Source organism: Vespula vulgaris, chromosome 4 (genome assembly GCF_905475345.1).
Source record: "Vespula vulgaris chromosome 4, iyVesVulg1.1, whole genome shotgun sequence".
Taxonomy (NCBI): domain Eukaryota; kingdom Metazoa; phylum Arthropoda; class Insecta; order Hymenoptera; family Vespidae; genus Vespula; species Vespula vulgaris.
In genome coordinates, this window is record NC_066589.1 from 5,353,674 (window position 1) to 5,370,486 (window position 16,813).

The 16,813-nt window shown below is 35.8% G+C and overlaps 2 protein-coding genes across 5 annotated transcripts in view; one reads left to right on the forward strand and one right to left on the reverse strand.

Moving 5' to 3' along the window:
• LOC127063235 (cryptochrome-1-like) overlaps window positions 1-2,658 on the forward strand; it is an 18,723-nt gene extending 16,065 nt beyond the window's left edge. For all 4 annotated transcript variants that reach the window (XM_050992690.1, XM_050992688.1, XM_050992691.1 and 1 more), the window contains one exon: window positions 7-2,658. In XM_050992690.1, the coding sequence (XP_050848647.1) occupies window positions 7-140 (134 nt within the window). In that variant the 3' untranslated portion in view covers window positions 141-2,658. The remainder of the gene's footprint in view (window positions 1-6) is intronic.
• The window catches only part of LOC127063234 (uncharacterized), a 50,437-nt gene continuing 35,891 nt past the window's right edge, over window positions 2,268-16,813 (reverse strand). Inside the window, exon 4 of the mRNA XM_050992686.1 lies at window positions 2,268-16,384. Coding sequence (XP_050848643.1) covers window positions 15,039-16,384 — 1,346 coding nt within the window. The 3' untranslated portion in view covers window positions 2,268-15,038. The remainder of the gene's footprint in view (window positions 16,385-16,813) is intronic.

The window sequence follows — 16,813 nt, forward strand, 5'->3', positions numbered from 1 at the left end:
TTAAAGGTTTGCTAAACGCACTTTTGCCGTCCAATCCAAATGTAAAAGAAGACGAAGAAAAAAATAATCGTCCATTGGCGAATTTCAAAATTGAAGACCGAAAAATGGACGCTAATGATGGTAATACCGCACAACAATAACGAGCACAGTTCCGATCGAAATGACGTTTTTGAAGAAGACGTTTATTCTTTTTTTTCTTTTTAACTGTCATCGACGAATGTGAAAAATGCATCATTTTTCATATTTTGCAACGTTAACATTGTTTTTCCTCTCTTTTTCTTTCTTTTTTTCATTTCTTTTCTTCCACTTCATAGACATCTTTGTCATTAAGATCGTTTTTTAAGAAAACATTTTTCATCAATCACGTCGCTAATTTAATTACTATTACGAGGTTCGTCGTTTATGAAACGTTCGTATTGATTTTATACATCTTGAGAGATAAGTCACGAGATAAGGTACAAAATAGAATAAAACTATCATATTAAGAGAAATAAGAATTAATAAGATGATGTTCGCTTAATCATGGACGAGATATATATTTGTTATCTCGATATATATACACATATGTGTGGTGTGTATATATATACGAGCTTATCTGTATATTACGACGATTCTTACTTTATCGATACGTCGTTACAAATTTTTGTATCGATCACATACTAAGCTTTTTATGATTCTCATCAATGGTTTCTAAGAGATTCTTTTTTTTTCATGTATAATGTGTATTTCACATTTGTATCATTATATGTATTCTATTTTATACGTATATACATACACACATATACACACATATATATATGTATGTATATATGTATATAATGACTATTCACTGTACAGTCAATTTTATGCTATAAAAAAAATTTTCATGTAACTAATCTATCATGTTAACATTACACATGTATAACATTACAAAATTCACTTACCTTTTCCTCGTTTTTGTTTACTATATTTCCAGCTGGCAGACAAAAATGGTGATGTTTTAATCGAATCGGAAAGTAATACGACTAAGAGTAGTCGATCATAGATCATAAATCATAGATCATAATCGAACTGTCGGTAAATTAGTTTTAGTTAGTATTTAAAACTCGGTCGATATTTCAAATTCTCTTCAATTTGATCATTAGCATCTGTACATTCTGCTTTATCAATTATTCTTTAATTTTTGTCGATTATTCCTTAGCCTCTATTTATTTATTTTTTGTGTGTATTTTTTTAGCTGCAAACATCTTATTAAAACAGAATGTACAAACTTGATATTGTCAGGATATATCCTTTTAAATTTCAAGTGAAATAAAAAAGAGGAAGAAATTTTTTTTTCTTCGACTTGACAAAATAAATCGCGATTTTGAATTTGATCATCGATCCAAGATCTCCGGTATGAGTGATCGTTCAACGTGAATAAACTTTCTCTTTCTCTTTCTTTCTTTTTCTTTTGCTACAAAAAGTCGATAATAGATTTACTCTATATTATATGCCGCGATTATGGAACATACGAAGTGAATTATTCGTTGTTCCGCATCATGTTCATTTAAATCATTTTGATAGCTATTAATTGACGTTCTCTCTCTCTCTCTCACTCTCTCACTCACTCATTCAATTTCTCAATCTCTCTCTCTCTCTATCTCTCTCTCTCTCTCTCTCTCTCTCTCTCTCTCTCTCTTTCTCTCTCTCTCTCTTGACTTGACACTATTTCGAAAGAGAGAAAGGTGGACGGTTGTGGTGTTGTGCGAAAACTATACATTCCTTTTCCCATGTGATTGATGGTGTCAATAAAGTCCAATTCCCTCCTTCCTAACTTCATCGTTAAGCATGCAATTTAAATGATGTGTTTTCGCACGACACCATTCGTGTCTTCCAATGATAATACGAGCTTTGCGTTACAGTTTACACTTCTGATCAAAACTTACGAATATCCTTAAGTGAGATTAATTTTTTTTTTTTTAAATAAACTCAAATTTAGGTTCATGTGTGTAATATAAATTATATAGATTAGCTTACGTGTATATGTGTATATGTGTATGAGTTTATGAAAGATATTATTAACAATATTGTCAGAGAAATGATCAAAAGGTACATCGTATTGGTAATCGAAATTAGGTAGATTATATAATACTTCAATTCATTAGGGAGTAGTCAATTTTTGATCGTGAACGTGTATTAGTACGCTTTACACGATCCTACTACATCTCTCTCTCTCTCTCTCTCTCTCTCTCTCTCTCTCTCTTTCTCTCCCTTTCGTGATGCGCTCCAACTGAACTTACACGACGATGGTTTTTTTCTTTATTTTTTTTTTCATGTCAACAAATAATATATTTTTAGTGCCTATAGTACTTATAGTTTTACAGTACATTTTTCATTAGTTTTTTAAACAATTACAAATGAACATTCTCAGCACTCAGAAACAGGACTAATGTTTTTTTATCTCGCTCGATCATTCTTTATTTCTTTCTCTCTTTCTCTCTTGCATACGTGCACACACACACACACGCATGCACGCACACACACACACACACATTCTCTAGCTTTCTCTCTCTTTTTCTCATCATACTCACTTACGCACAGTTTCTGTTGTTCTCTCGATGAATTTTTATTCAGACAGATATACAGACAGACTACGTAACGTACACGTACACGCATACACATACACACAAACGCGTATTCTCTCTCTCTCTCTCTCTCTCTCTCTCTCTCTTTTTTCTCTCTGTTTATATTTCTCGATCCTCATGTGCGTCTTTACGTGCCATACGTGTATTTCTCTCGCGATATACAGAATTCACGAACTCTTCCGCTCTCATCATAATACGAATATTTGTATATATAATCTGTAGTAATCGAGCGGAGGGATGGGACAGAGGAAAGAGAAGCGACGATCAAAATAATACTTTTTTTTTTAATCGTCAAAGAGAGACAATGATAATCGCGATAATTACCGCGTATTCGATTAAAAATGGAAATCGCATATGATCGTATGTATGTACGTATGTATGTACATGTGTATATATATATATATATATATGTATATATATATATATATACACACACACATAAACATTCACACACATATATATACATGTGGTAAGAAAAGCCGACGCGATTTGCATGTAGTTTTTGAAAAAGTCGATTGCGCGTTGAAAGTTAAGTATTAAGGATGGGAATGTTAAGGAATTTTTGGAATTTCATTTGGGGATATGTTAGCGACGATTTTTGTGAGAAAATATTAAATGACTTTTGGAGTAAGAGGAGAATGAGGAGGAGAACGAGAAAGCGACGAACGAATCTAATTCCCTTTCGAGCTTTTCCATGATACGCACTTTAACTATCATCACGCATACTCGTGCTTCTCTCTTTCTCTATCTAGCAAGCTCTCTATCTCTTTCTTTCTCTCTTTCTCTCTCTCTCTCTCTCTCTCTCTCTCTCTCTTTTAATTAATTTCCTTAATGGAATAAACTACGGCCGCGGAGAGTGTTCAAACGCGTAAACTTCGGTAGAAAATCGTCAAAGAGTTTGCTTTCGACGTTGTTCGTTATCTTTCTTTTTAAAAATGGTTTTAAAAGAATTGAGAATTAAAAAACGAAAGGAAAAAAGGGAACAAGGGTGAATTGTTTCGACAGGTAAGAATAACGATGACATTCCTTTTCTCGGTTCATCCCTTTGCGTGTTAACGAAAAGAAAAAAAGAAGAAGAATAAAAAAAGAAACGTCCTTTTTTATTCGCAATACTCTTTTCGATTTTCTCCCCTTTCCAACAAATCGTCACTCGCCTTTTTCTCTTTTTCTCTATATTGACCAACGGATGAGTTCGTTTTAACTCCTATTGGTCAATCATTATTCGCCCCTTTTCTTTCTTTCTTTCTTTCTGTTTTCACGTTGACCAATGGATGAGCTCGTTTTTAGCTTCCAACGGCCCGTATCGCGAGAGCGTAAAATGCCGATCTTTTTCCACATTCGATTTGTGGATAGAAGATCGCCAAGGAAATCTGTGTCGACTGAAGGAGAAGAAGAAGAATAAGAAGAAGAAGAGAAAGAAGAAGAAGGTGGAAAAGGAAGACGAGTAAGAATCTCTCCTTGATGACCTTCCTTCCGTCCTTCCTTCCTCTCTTTCTTTTTTTTTATACCTCTAACTATACTTACTCTTAGACACTGGTGTTCTCTACGTTCGGTTAAGGCCAAGATTCTAAGGAATCTCTACCTTTTTTAAACCGTTTTAAACGACGATAATTTGTCGCGAACGCGATGCGAAATCCGGACGGAGAGGAGGTCGGAGCGAGTTGTTATTACCGACGAGAAAACGATCTCACTTTCTCTCGTCGTTTTTACGAACGAAAAAACCAAAATGGCGACGACGACGACGAAGAAGGCGACGATGATGACGACGACTTAATGACATCTTCGTGACTCTTTTTTGATAATCCCAACCAATCATTGGCTTTGCTCGAGGACGGAGAATTTTTTCTCCCTTTTCTGTATATGCATGTATATATGTATGTATGTATGTACGTACGTACGTATGTATGTATGTATGTATACCAGAGAAATGAAATATTAACATATTTGTTTTTCTCAACGATCTAGTAAATAAACTAACTTTGTCTCGCGTATGCGCGTGCACGTATGTAAATTATGTATGTATGTATGTATGAGATAAGTTTTCTAATCAAAATTCTATTTTCTCTTTCTTATGTTCCTAATGGATTTAATATTTATTTATCCAAATATTCATGAAGAAATTATTCAATAGTACGTCTCTCTTTCTTTCTCTCTCTCTTTCTCTTCATCTTTCTCTCTTTATCTTTTTCTTTCTTGAATACAGAATTTTTAAAAGTGATACTAGCTTGTTACGTGTGGTATCACTCAACATGAGAGATCCTTTGTCAAGATCAAAGTGAAAGCGAGAAGGGTGAGTGCAAAGTGAATATAATTGGAAAAATGCATTGACGTAAAGAGAAGTCGGTGAAACGAGTTTTTGAGAGATAGAAGAAAAAAAAGAAAAAGAAAAAACAAAAAACCAAAAAGAAAAAGATTTCCAAGAGTAAGGCGAGCGACGACGTTGAATATTTAGAATGTTGATGCTCACGAGGTCGCCTATGAAAGGCAGGTTGGAGAGCTTAATTTCTCCCTGAATTCCGTCCGAGATTCGTGCAAATCTCTTGCCTTTCGTCGAGCTTTCCCGTCTCTTACATAATCTTGATTACTTTGGAAAACGAGGACGTTTCCGTGAAACCCAAATTTTCCCGAACCTATGTAACTACGTATCTACTCGTATATGTGTGATACCGAAAGTAGTAGCAATAAGAGGAGTAAAAATAAACTGGACATTTAGTAAACGATTGGAGGATAAAAAAACGAAAAGTCTTGAAATATTTTATCCTTGTAACACTGTTCTTTCTCACACATTTGTTCAATAAACATAATTGGCATGTGTCCATTTAAGAACAAGGGTATTAAAAATGAAAAAGGATAATCTTTAATAAACTATGAGATATTTAACGTGTCAATGACCTGTGATAAAAATTCTGTTAAATAAATGCTACAATTGTATGAAATTAAAAAAAGGAAAAGAGAAAATATTCGCGAAGTTTTTATGTGAATATTTGAAAATTTTCATTTTTTTTTTTTTTTCATCGAGATAGATACAGAGAGAAAGAGAAAAAAAAAGAGAGAATGTAAAGAGGAAAAGGTGAAAACGAAACTTTCCCCCAGGTGATTAGTAGGGAGTATAGTCACGTGTACACGTGCACGTGCACGCGTGCGAGAGAAAGCCGATCGACATTGTAAAGGTAAAGGGGGAAACGGGAAAGGAAAAGGAAGGTTGAGCCTCTCCTAGACTCGGTTCGATCGAATCGATAAATCCGATTAATTGCGACGTGACTAAGTCACCGCTGCTGCTATAGCATGCGTGAGCGTGTATAATCTATATGTCTATGTAAATGCGATCGATCGGACGAGCGAGCCCCGACTCGTGTCGTCGTTTGCTTTTATTACGCTTTTATTTTTTTTTTATTCTTTTTTTTATTTTTTATTTTCTTTATATATATATATATGTATATATATATATATATATATATATATATATGCCCTTTCAATTAGTCGAGGTATGCACCACGAACAACGAAGTTTCGTCGGTGTATCGTTTTTTATTTTTTTCTATCTTTTTTAATTCTTCTGCCAACGATCATTCGAATCCTTCGCGTAACAACGATAAAGGATCAAAGAATGATCGGTGTCGGAAAACGATATAATACATATGTGTTGTGCGTGTGTATTTATATATATATACACACACACACACACACACATATTTTTTTAATTTCTCACTTTCAAAAATAAGAAAGAAAAAAGAATCTTTCTCTTCTTCCGTCGTACGTATGTATATTATATGCGTATATACATGACTATATACAAGTAGGATAAAAAGTATTATATACGATTCGTGTGGAACGATGCTCGTTATTAAAAACATTTCATAGGTGTTCTCGCGACACCGCGGAAGAAGAGTAGAATCCTAAGACTGTCTGATCGATTACAAGGCGGACTACGAGGCATATAATATTTAAAGATTTATGAAAATTTTGCGATCGATTTTAAACGTATGTATCGATGTTTCTGACAGAAACGAGGACGTTTGTATGTGCGTATGTGCGGTATATATGGGCTCGTGCGCTTGGTTTTGTGCGTATGTTTCATGTGTCCTTGTCGCGAGCACTCACGAGAAGAAGAGGAATTAAGTTGTGGAATAATTCAATGATATCTCGAATAAGTTGCTTAATTTCGACTTATTTGTACATACTGACTATTTTGACTGTATATACATTAATTTAAGTCGGATTTACAAGATTCATTCGACTAGTTCGAGCTGTATCCATCACCCTACTTCGCTTTCTTCTTCCCGCGAAAATTTTAACTAAGTTGATACTTGAAAGATGGCCGACTACGATAGGCCGACCTGTTACTTTCACGTAACTCGATTTGTCACGTGTTGCGATCGTACGCTAACGATCGAACGAGATCCCTAGATGGATATTTTCTTTAAACGCGGAACAATACTACTTTTCAGCATTTCTTTTGTTATCTACTATTGTTTTAACACGATTAGCTGCTACACCATTAACTACGGCACGCACGACACGTACGTCGTGTATAAATGTTTATTAGTTTTCATTAGTACAAATGTTTTTTTTCTTTCTTTTTCTTTTTTTTTGTTTTTGTTTTTGTTATTTCCTTTACGCGTTCGTAGCGTAAGACGTACGACGAAATATTTCTACCTTTATTTTTTTTTCTCTTCCTACCGATACTTAATTAATTATTTAACGATTTTATTATCATTTTGGAGATCTCGTTTGATCGTCGAACTCTCATATTCGTTTCTCTTCTTCTAATAATCTCTATTATGTGAAAAATCAAAAAAGATTCACGCACGACGTGTCGTCTTTCGTCGTTCTTACGCCTACTATATTATCCGTCTCCCTTTTCTATTTTTTCTTTTTTACCTCTCTCAAATCTTCTCTCCGTCCCTATATTTAATTATTTATTTATTCATTTTTTATCTTCGCCTTCCATTCCGATTTTTCACGATCGCGACAAGCATGCAATAATCCTACGTACATTACTATCCCTACTTAATTACGGGCACGAGGGAGTTATAAGTATATTTTACGTTTTACGCGCTTAAAATACAACGGCTAATTAATTTCATTCATTAATTTTACAATATGTCAACATCATTGATCTCCTTGGTTTCCGCTAAATATCATTTCACTTCGTCTTCTGTGTGTGTGTTTGTTTGTTCGTTCGTTTGTTCGTTCGTTCGTTCGTTCGTTCGTTCGTTCGTTTGTTTGTTTGTTTGCTTTTTTTTCTTCTTCTCTGTCTCTCTCTCTCATTATTTTTTTTCTTTTTTTCTTTGTTCTCGTTTATCTTCGTTAACAACAACAGACTTACTTAAGACTAATTATGTTTCTGGTTTGTTACATCCTAAGGCCTTTTTTTTTATTATAACGGATCCTTCTGTCGCTAAGGCAGTGGCTCTTTTTCCTCACTCTCGCACACGCTCGTCCAATCGCAAGCACGTACACGCACACGTTTTCATTCCCTTTCTCTCTCTCTCTCTCTCCTCTCCCTCTCTCTTTCTTCCTAACGCGCGCTCTCTTTTTCTCTCTTTCACTACTTGACTATCTATCCATCTATCGATTGGTTCATGTCTCTCTCTCTCTCTCTCTCTCTCTCTCTCTCTCTCTCTCTCTCTTTTTCGTTCGCTTCGACTTTGTCGTCAATAAAAATCCTTGGTCGACCAGCTCGGGCATTTTCACTAAGCATGCGATGCAAGAATCTCTTTGGGAAAGCTTTAGAAAAAAAGAATATTAGAAAAAATAAAACAAAAAAGCAACAACAACAACAACAACAATAACAACAACTTGTTATTTCTCCAGTTGGACTTTCATATCGCGAAATATGATTAGAAATTCGGATAGTGTTCCCTTTCTTTTCTCTCTTTTCCTCTTCCCTTCTCTTTCTTTCCCCCTCTCTTTCTTTCTGTGTGTAAACATTTTTCTACTCTTATTATGTAGTTAGTACTTGGAGTGAAATCGTCCGAGAAGGTTGACTCCTTATACGGTCAGTTTTAAATGTTAAACAAGAAACATCGAATAGCAAATTTTTTTTCACGTCGAATGTGTTTTTTAGTCATAAAAAAGAGAAGTAAAAATGTAAATGGCGTACCTGAGCTGCTTTCGGACTTTTAAGTTTGCGTTCGTTCGATGAAGGCTTGTTTGCCTTTTCTTTTATTTTTTATTATTTTTATTATTATTTTTATTTATTTATTTTTTTGTTAAATGGCTAATCAACAATCGCACGCGACCATCATCGATCGTGGACGGATTTTGACGTTGATGATGCGTCTCGCGATCGTCGGAGAAGAAGAAGAAAAGCTAAGCACGTCCTTTGCGCGTCGTTCCTCTTTTTCTCTTTCTCTGTTTCTCTATATTTGGAAATTGTGAAATCCGTGAAGCGCGAAATTGAATTTTACGTCGGCCATTTTTCCCAAGCTCGTGCTGTCAGAATTGCGCGTGTTGTTGGTTAAAGAAAAGGAAGACAAATTTCGGTGCTTTTAACGCGACGAAACGAACTTCTCAACGTTTTCTTTCTCTCTTTCTTTTTCTCTTTCTCTCTCTTTCTCTTTTCACTATTTCTTTTCATTCTTTCGTTGTTATATATTATATAAACAAATCAATTTTATATAATTTTGAAATCGATTTATTTCAAAAGCTAATCAAAGTTCAACAGGATAAGAACTTTATAACTAGATAGTTACGTGTTATTATATATACTTACTGGTTATTATATACCCGGATAGTTAGGTTTATATATATATATATATATATATATATATATATATATATAATAGATTATGCTTGTGAAAAGAAGTTTCGACGGATACATCACAAAGCAAAAGGATAATGAACGGAAAATTGTAAAAAGTGTAAGTGGAAAAGGTAGAAAGAGAAAGGGGAATGAAATTCGAGCGTTCTCTTTGGTAACGCGAGGAGGGTCGTTCTCACTTGCTAGCTGAGTACGGTTGTTGGGAGAGGGAAAAGAAGAGAGGACATGAGATTTTTCTCATTGTATGTAACAAACGTCGAGTGGAACGTGGTTGCACTTTGCTCGATCCAACGAAAGAGAGGGGTTGTGTAGCCGAGTATTATGAGGAGGGTAAAACGTTCTCCTAAACGGATTACTTTTATCATTTTCTTTCTCTCTATCTCTCTCTGTCCTTCTTCCGTCCAACAACAACAGAGAGGTGAGAAAAATAGGAAAATCGAAAGGTAAGAGAAGGAGAAGGACGATGACGATGACGATGAGGAACCTAACGACGATGAGGAGGACGATGACGGTGGCCTGTTTTATGCGGACGCTATGTGTTGAGAGACTTGTGAGATCAATACGTACTCCAGTTCCCCTCTTCTCCTCCGCTCACTTTCTCTCTCTCTCTCTCTCATCCACTCTACCACCCCTAACCGCCCGCACCACCCTCTAGCTGCCTCCACCAAAACCCAACCAGCTCTTCAGTCCTTTCCCTTCTCCGGTATGTTCTCTCCCTCCTAGCTGCACCCGCACTGCTCTTTCTCTCTTACTCTCTCCTTTCACTCTCTCTCTCTCCTAAGCTCCATCTTTAGGCCGTTCTCCAAGCGACCCTAATCGACCGACAGAAGGACCTACGGTTACTCCCTTTTCTCTTTATCTATCTACCTCTCTCTCTCTCTCTCTCTCTCTCTCTCTCTCTCTCTTTCTCTCTATTTCTATGTAACCTTCGAAAAAGATTTATTACCGTTATTATTTTAACACCCTTTCGAATCGTTCTAAAGCACGTGACGAATTCGAAGAAATTCTTTAATTCAAATGAAAATTCTCTCTCTCTCTCTTTCTCTCTTTTTCTTTGTTCTCTGTTAGTGTAAAATGTTGATAGCAGTACATGTATGTTGTCGAAGGGAGAAAAAAAATGGTGAACTCGTGGAAAAAAGGAGGGAAGTTCGAGAGGACCAGAAAGTAAAGAGGGATGAACGAGGAGGGTATCTACTTCTTCTGTATATGAGAGGGAATGGTAAAGAAGGGGTGGATCAAAAGGGAAAAGGAGAAGGGTAGTGGGATGGATCGGCCTCGAGAAGATATCAGAAGCGTTTAACCCTCGAGAGGAAGATATATAGGAACAAAAGGCTGGGTCGAGTGTCGTCGGATGCGAAAAGCGGATTGCACTTGCTTCTACGTTTCGAAAAAAATTATATGAGATATATAACTCGCTTGGCGAGAAAACTAATCTAGTTGCTTTTATATGGTTAATTGTTATACGGATATAGAATCCATTTGGTAGTTTTTAATTATCGATAATCTTTTATGCGAAATTCGAGTGGAACGATCATGTAAAAAGAAAATAAAAAATGAAAAAGAAATCGAAAGAGATTCGATCAAAGGAATAAAATTCGGATTTAAAACTAATTTAGTAAATATTATCGAGAGTAAAAGAGTTCGCAATGGATTTTGGCAAATGGAAAATAAATTACTTAAAGTTTTTGGAAATGTACCGGATTGAAACGATTGATGATCGAAAAGAGGAAACTCAAAGCATCGCATCTATCTTAATGCATATATCGTCAACGAGTCTAATCGGCTTTACCTCACCAACGACAAATGTCGACGATCGAGATTAGTTAGCTTTTGCATATCCTATCGGATAAGTATTGTTGGTAAATGTGAAGAGTAACATCGACGGGTATTACCACATTAGTACATAGAATTAGATTTAAAATATATGTGTTATTGTACTGAACATGGTCATTTTTCATGAGAAACTCCTAGGTGTCGATATATATATATATATATATATTTATTCAGACTCGACGATGATTGGAAGATAGAGAGTAAAGCAGATACGTACCATCGGATTCTTTAATTTCCATTTACGAGCACCGTGCGCCAATTGTAGACGCAGATTTTGTGTTCTCGACTGAATGGCGAGGTGGTAGTAGGGATAAGATAGGATTGGGGGTGGTGTTGTATTGAGAAAGTTTTGCTTGAGATTTTATAGTGGGAGGAGGGGGAGAGAATCAATCTTTGGTTACGATCGTCTGATCCGGTAAAATATGGCGTAGCTTAGCCGATGATCTTTTCGATTCGCGATAAAAATCGTGTTTTTTTCTCTTTCGTTTTCTTTTTTTTTAAGCATCGAACATCATCAAACCAAAAAGTCCTTGGATATGAAGGAAAAAATAATTTCGAAGGAAGAAGAATCCGTCGATTATATATCGTTCGTGTTATTATCGAAAAAAACATGGAACATTTTGTTCTGTTAAGTGGCGTCGATTACTCGTTCATTATTTTCCCATTATTTCATATTTTCCAATATGACATTTCATATGTTCGTAATTTTTCCTTTCTCCTCTTCTTAACCTTTTAATACGAAGAAAAAAAAAATAGCACTTTATTCATTTCTTGCTTTTAATATTCAAGAATTATTAGATTAAAATATTGTGAATACGCGGGTTTATGGCTAAAACTTACAATCTCTTACTTGTTTTCCTATTTTTCATTTCTTTTCTTTTCTTCTCTTCTCTTCTCTTTTCTTTTCTCTCCATCGATATATGTACGCGATCAATCGTCCACTCTCCAAACAGCTAATAAATAACATTATAGTCGACCTACATTGCGTGACCGACTTTTAAATAGGTTGTTCTCATTTTCTTTCTTTTTTCTTTTTCCTTTTTCTTCCTTTACTCCCAGCCTATTTCACGCGTTACTACTGAAATCGAACGTCCCTGACTACATCGGACGATTCCATTCTACGCGAGGCCATCGAAATTGAGAACGAGTCAGCAGCAGCGTTTATCCCGCGAGAATATAAGAGAGAGAGGGAAGGAGAGAGAGTGAGAGAGGAAGAGAGAGAGAGCGAGAGAGAGAGAGAGGGAGGAAGAAAGAAAAGAGAAGTTCGCGAACAATAATTTCAAGAGAAAAGAAGAAAAAAGTTGAAGAAAGTTCTGAGAACAAAAAAAAAAGTAAGAAGAAAGAAAGAAAAGAAAGTGAAAAAGAGAGAATGGAATGTCTGATTCGTCAAATGGTCCTACCTGGCCCTTATGTTTTTTTTCGCAGCATCATTGATGACCGACCGAATGCCATTATTTAAACACAAGAGATTTTATGGCAGGATTGAAAAGTTCTCCGCTTTCCTTTCACTTCTCTTTTTCTTCTCGATTGCGTAAAAAAAAAGGAAAAAAAAAAAAATAAAGAAAGAAAAATGCTTCGTGAATTCGTTTAGGCGATGGACAAATTTGTGCCTATCACGTGTGATCTTTGATAATGTTTAATTTTCGCACCGTTGTTTCAATTTTTCTTTTTTTTTCTCTTTCTCTCTCTCTCTTTCTATTTATCTTCTCATCTACACTCTTCCTTTCACACACATATCAATACTTTTCATTTTTCACTCATTAAATTAATTGTAGTGTACGCGAGCGTCCGCTCTGGCTTGCCAATGGGGCAGATAATATTCTTCTTTTATTTTGTTTTTCTTTCTCCTATGTATTTTTAACAAAAGTAAGTAAGTTTGAGTTGACTCGAACTAACCATCATGGAAAGATTTAAGTGAATTCTTCTATCTATGCGAGAGAAGAAAATATTCATAAATTAAAAAAATTAAAAAAATAAAAAAGAAAAAGAGAGAGTTCTTCGCGCTTCCCTTCGCTTTTTCCTCTTGCTCCTCGCGAGCTTACGTCACGGATTTTCTACTCTCTTCTTTTTTTTTCTTTTTTTTTTTTTCTCTTAAATTCTTATTTATGTATCTTCGGTATAAAGTGATCAAAAAACAACAGAAGTCCTATTTCGAGAGGTAAGAAACATCGCGGAGAAGGAAGAACGTAGAAAGGAAACACGCTTACGTTTTTCTCTTCCTTTTTTTTTTTTTGTTTTTTTGTCCGGATTTTTATTTAAACGGAAAAACGGCCGTAGATTTTCTATTAGATTTTCTCTCTTTCTCTCTCTCTTTCTGTATCTATCTTTCATTCACTCTCTAATTCACTCTCATTCTTTCTCCTTTCCTTTCTTATGCACGCACAAACACAAACACTAATTCGTTCCTTCCGTCGTATCAAACCCCAATTTTTGTCTTGTCGAGACATATAATCTCTTTACGATCCGTTATTTCTTTTTACATATCGCATAGGCTCTCGTATTCTCATATTCTTTATTCTTTTTACTTCTGTCTGTCTCTCTCTCTCTCTCTCTCTCTCTTTCTTTCTCACACAATTTCACTCTCTCTTCTTCTTCTCTCTCTCTCTCTCTCTCTCTCACACTCGGCATTCACACGCACGCATTCTCTCTTCATCTCTTCCTCATCTCGTATAGTTAAGTATCTATATTAAATATAATAATTATTATGTTATGGTAATGTCTAAACGAACACATATTATATCTCGATAACGTCGTGCTTATTAATTTCTGGTTTCTTGCCCCTAGCGCCTCTTCGTCTTATCCCATCTCTTCTCCATCGAGAAAACTATCTACCTACACTGTTTATTTTTTTTCTCAAAATGTTGTCTCGTTTAACCTTTAATTCCTTTATACGTGTGTTTGTGTGTCCATCACCGTGCCGTGACCCTTTTCGTTCTTTCTTTCTCTTTCGTTCTCTCTTTCTCTCTCTCTCACACACTCCTTCATCCCTTTTTATATTTTTCTTTTTTCTTTTTTTTATTCTCCTTTTTGTGTTCTTTACCCATTTTATTTTCATTTCCATTCTGCTTTTTCTTCTTCGTCTTTATTTTCTTATTCTTCAATCTTCTTACAACAGATCTCATCTCTTGGCGTTCGTCACTCCGTGAGTGCTTCTGTGTATGCGAAATGGTGTACAATAAATAGTAATCGTATCGTTATCAATCTATCATTACGTTAACGTTACTTATTCATCCTCCTTTTTTTATTTATTTAAATCGTTACTTCATCATATTAATCACTATTATTATTATTTCATTATTTTCATCGATCATCGTTTCTCTTTCCTTTTCTTTTTTTTTCACCATCGCCATCATCATCGTCGCCATTTTTATATATATATCGTCATCACTATCACCGTTCATTATCAACCTCTTCGACGTCACACTCAAATTCATTGTCAAACTATCATTATTGATGATTATCGATCGATCGTCGATCATCAATCATAAACATCATAATCATTATCATCATCTTCATTATCGTCTTTATCATCATCATTATCATCATCATCATCATTATCATTATCATTATCATTATCATCATTATCATCGTAATCATTATCAATCATCATTTTATCATCATTATTTTATTATTATTTGTTAACTAATATTAATTTCATTATTATTTTATTTTGTTTTTATTTATTATTATTGTATTATTGTTATCATTATTATTAGCGTTAGACGTTACGTTAGTTGCCTAATAGACAATAACGATCCTCTCCTCGCTTCTTCTTAGCGCGTAACATCATAGTCGCGTTGATAAAGTCCTAACTCGTCTTCGTCCTATCGCTCGCTAACGACTACAAGGTCCTGCCTCGTCCTTTGGCCTTTTGCGAACACACGGAGGGAGAAATGGGATTGGTGAATGGAGAAATGGATAAATCGTGGTGGGATCATGAACGATATCTCGTCCTTCGAGGATCCTCTCGTTCGTTGGACGAAGACGAGAAGGAGGAGAAAGAGGAAATGGTAAGAAAGAAAATATGCTCCCCTCAGGCTCTTTCCTCTGAACAAAACTCGAGTCAGAGTCCTCTTCTTTCCATCTCCAACGACAACGGCCACGACGTGGTTCGAGCTTGTAACGGCGCCGTCGATGGCGAGGCCGACGACGCGATTCGCGCTCCTTCGTCGTCCTTTTGTTACTACGAACCTCAAGGATAACGTGGACGACGACTGCGTTGACAATGACGACGTTGACGACGATTGGGAGGAGTTCGATTCTTCGACGGTACTCACTTCTTTCGTTATTTCTGTATTTTCTACACCAAAAACTCCACCAACAACACCATTGTCTCCACCAAACTTTACGCCAGTTCTTCTCCTTTTTCTTTCTCTCCTCCTCCTCCTCTTTTGCGTCGTCGTAATCATCATCATCATTATCATTATCATTATCATCATCATCATAATAATCATCATCATCATCATCATCATCATCATCATCATCATCATCATCATCATCATCATCATCATCATCATTATCATCATTATCATTATCATCAATATTATCATCATCATCATCATTATCATCATCGTCATCGTCTTCGTCTTCCTTTTCTTGTTCTTCTTCATTCTTATTATCCTTCTTATTTAGAGAGATGGTCAACTTTCTATTCATCGATGACAACGATGGACACCACCATCGAAAGCAGAAGCAGTCTGAACGAGAACGAGGCCGAATCTCCTCGATCGATCGCATTTCTCTTCCTTCTCTTCCTCCTCTTCTTCCTCCACTTTCTTCTCCTTTTCCTCCTCTTCCTTCTTCTTCTTCTTCTTTAACTCTTTCACTTCCAACGACGAAGAACGCAAACCCACCTCCCGAATGTAGGACGTTTCGCACGAGCACGACGATCATCCTCGAGAAACTCCCCAACAACAGGCACGACCACCGGAAGAATTGGATCATGCTTGATAACAAGCAAAGAAAATGCACTATGTGAGAAGCCGTTGCACGATTCGACGAACTCGACGTCATCGAGCCGACTCCACCACTCCCGCATAAAGATGTACCCTGATATTGTTGTTGTTGTCGCTGCTGCTGTTGTTGATCGTGCAAAATCATTGGAAAGAACGTCGACGTTGAACCGAACTCGATGTCCTTGTCATCCATGAACACTGGCCATCCTGCTGCTTCCTCCTCATCTATGAATCACAAATGTTTCTTCGTCCAATAATACATCGCTCGTATTTCATTAACTCGATTAAAAATTTTTTATAATCACGATACGGGATTATATTTATGAATAACGTTAGATTTACTTAACTTACAAATAATCAGATGGGACTGTAGCCTAAAGTATGATAAGAATCAATCTTAGAATCAAACAATCGTCCTTTCTTCTCATATCGATCTTACTCCGTTTATTTGGAGTTGACTAATTGGGAACCATTTTTTATGAGTTAAAGTGTTACAATTATTTTGACGGTAAACGAATAAGTAATTATTTCACTATCGTCGGTAATAATATTATATCGACTGATAAAAGAATTCTATGTGCCTATTCAAGATTCGATGTGAAAATAGGAAAAGAAAATTATGTGGCAGATCAGAGAAAAAAGATTCGGACGATT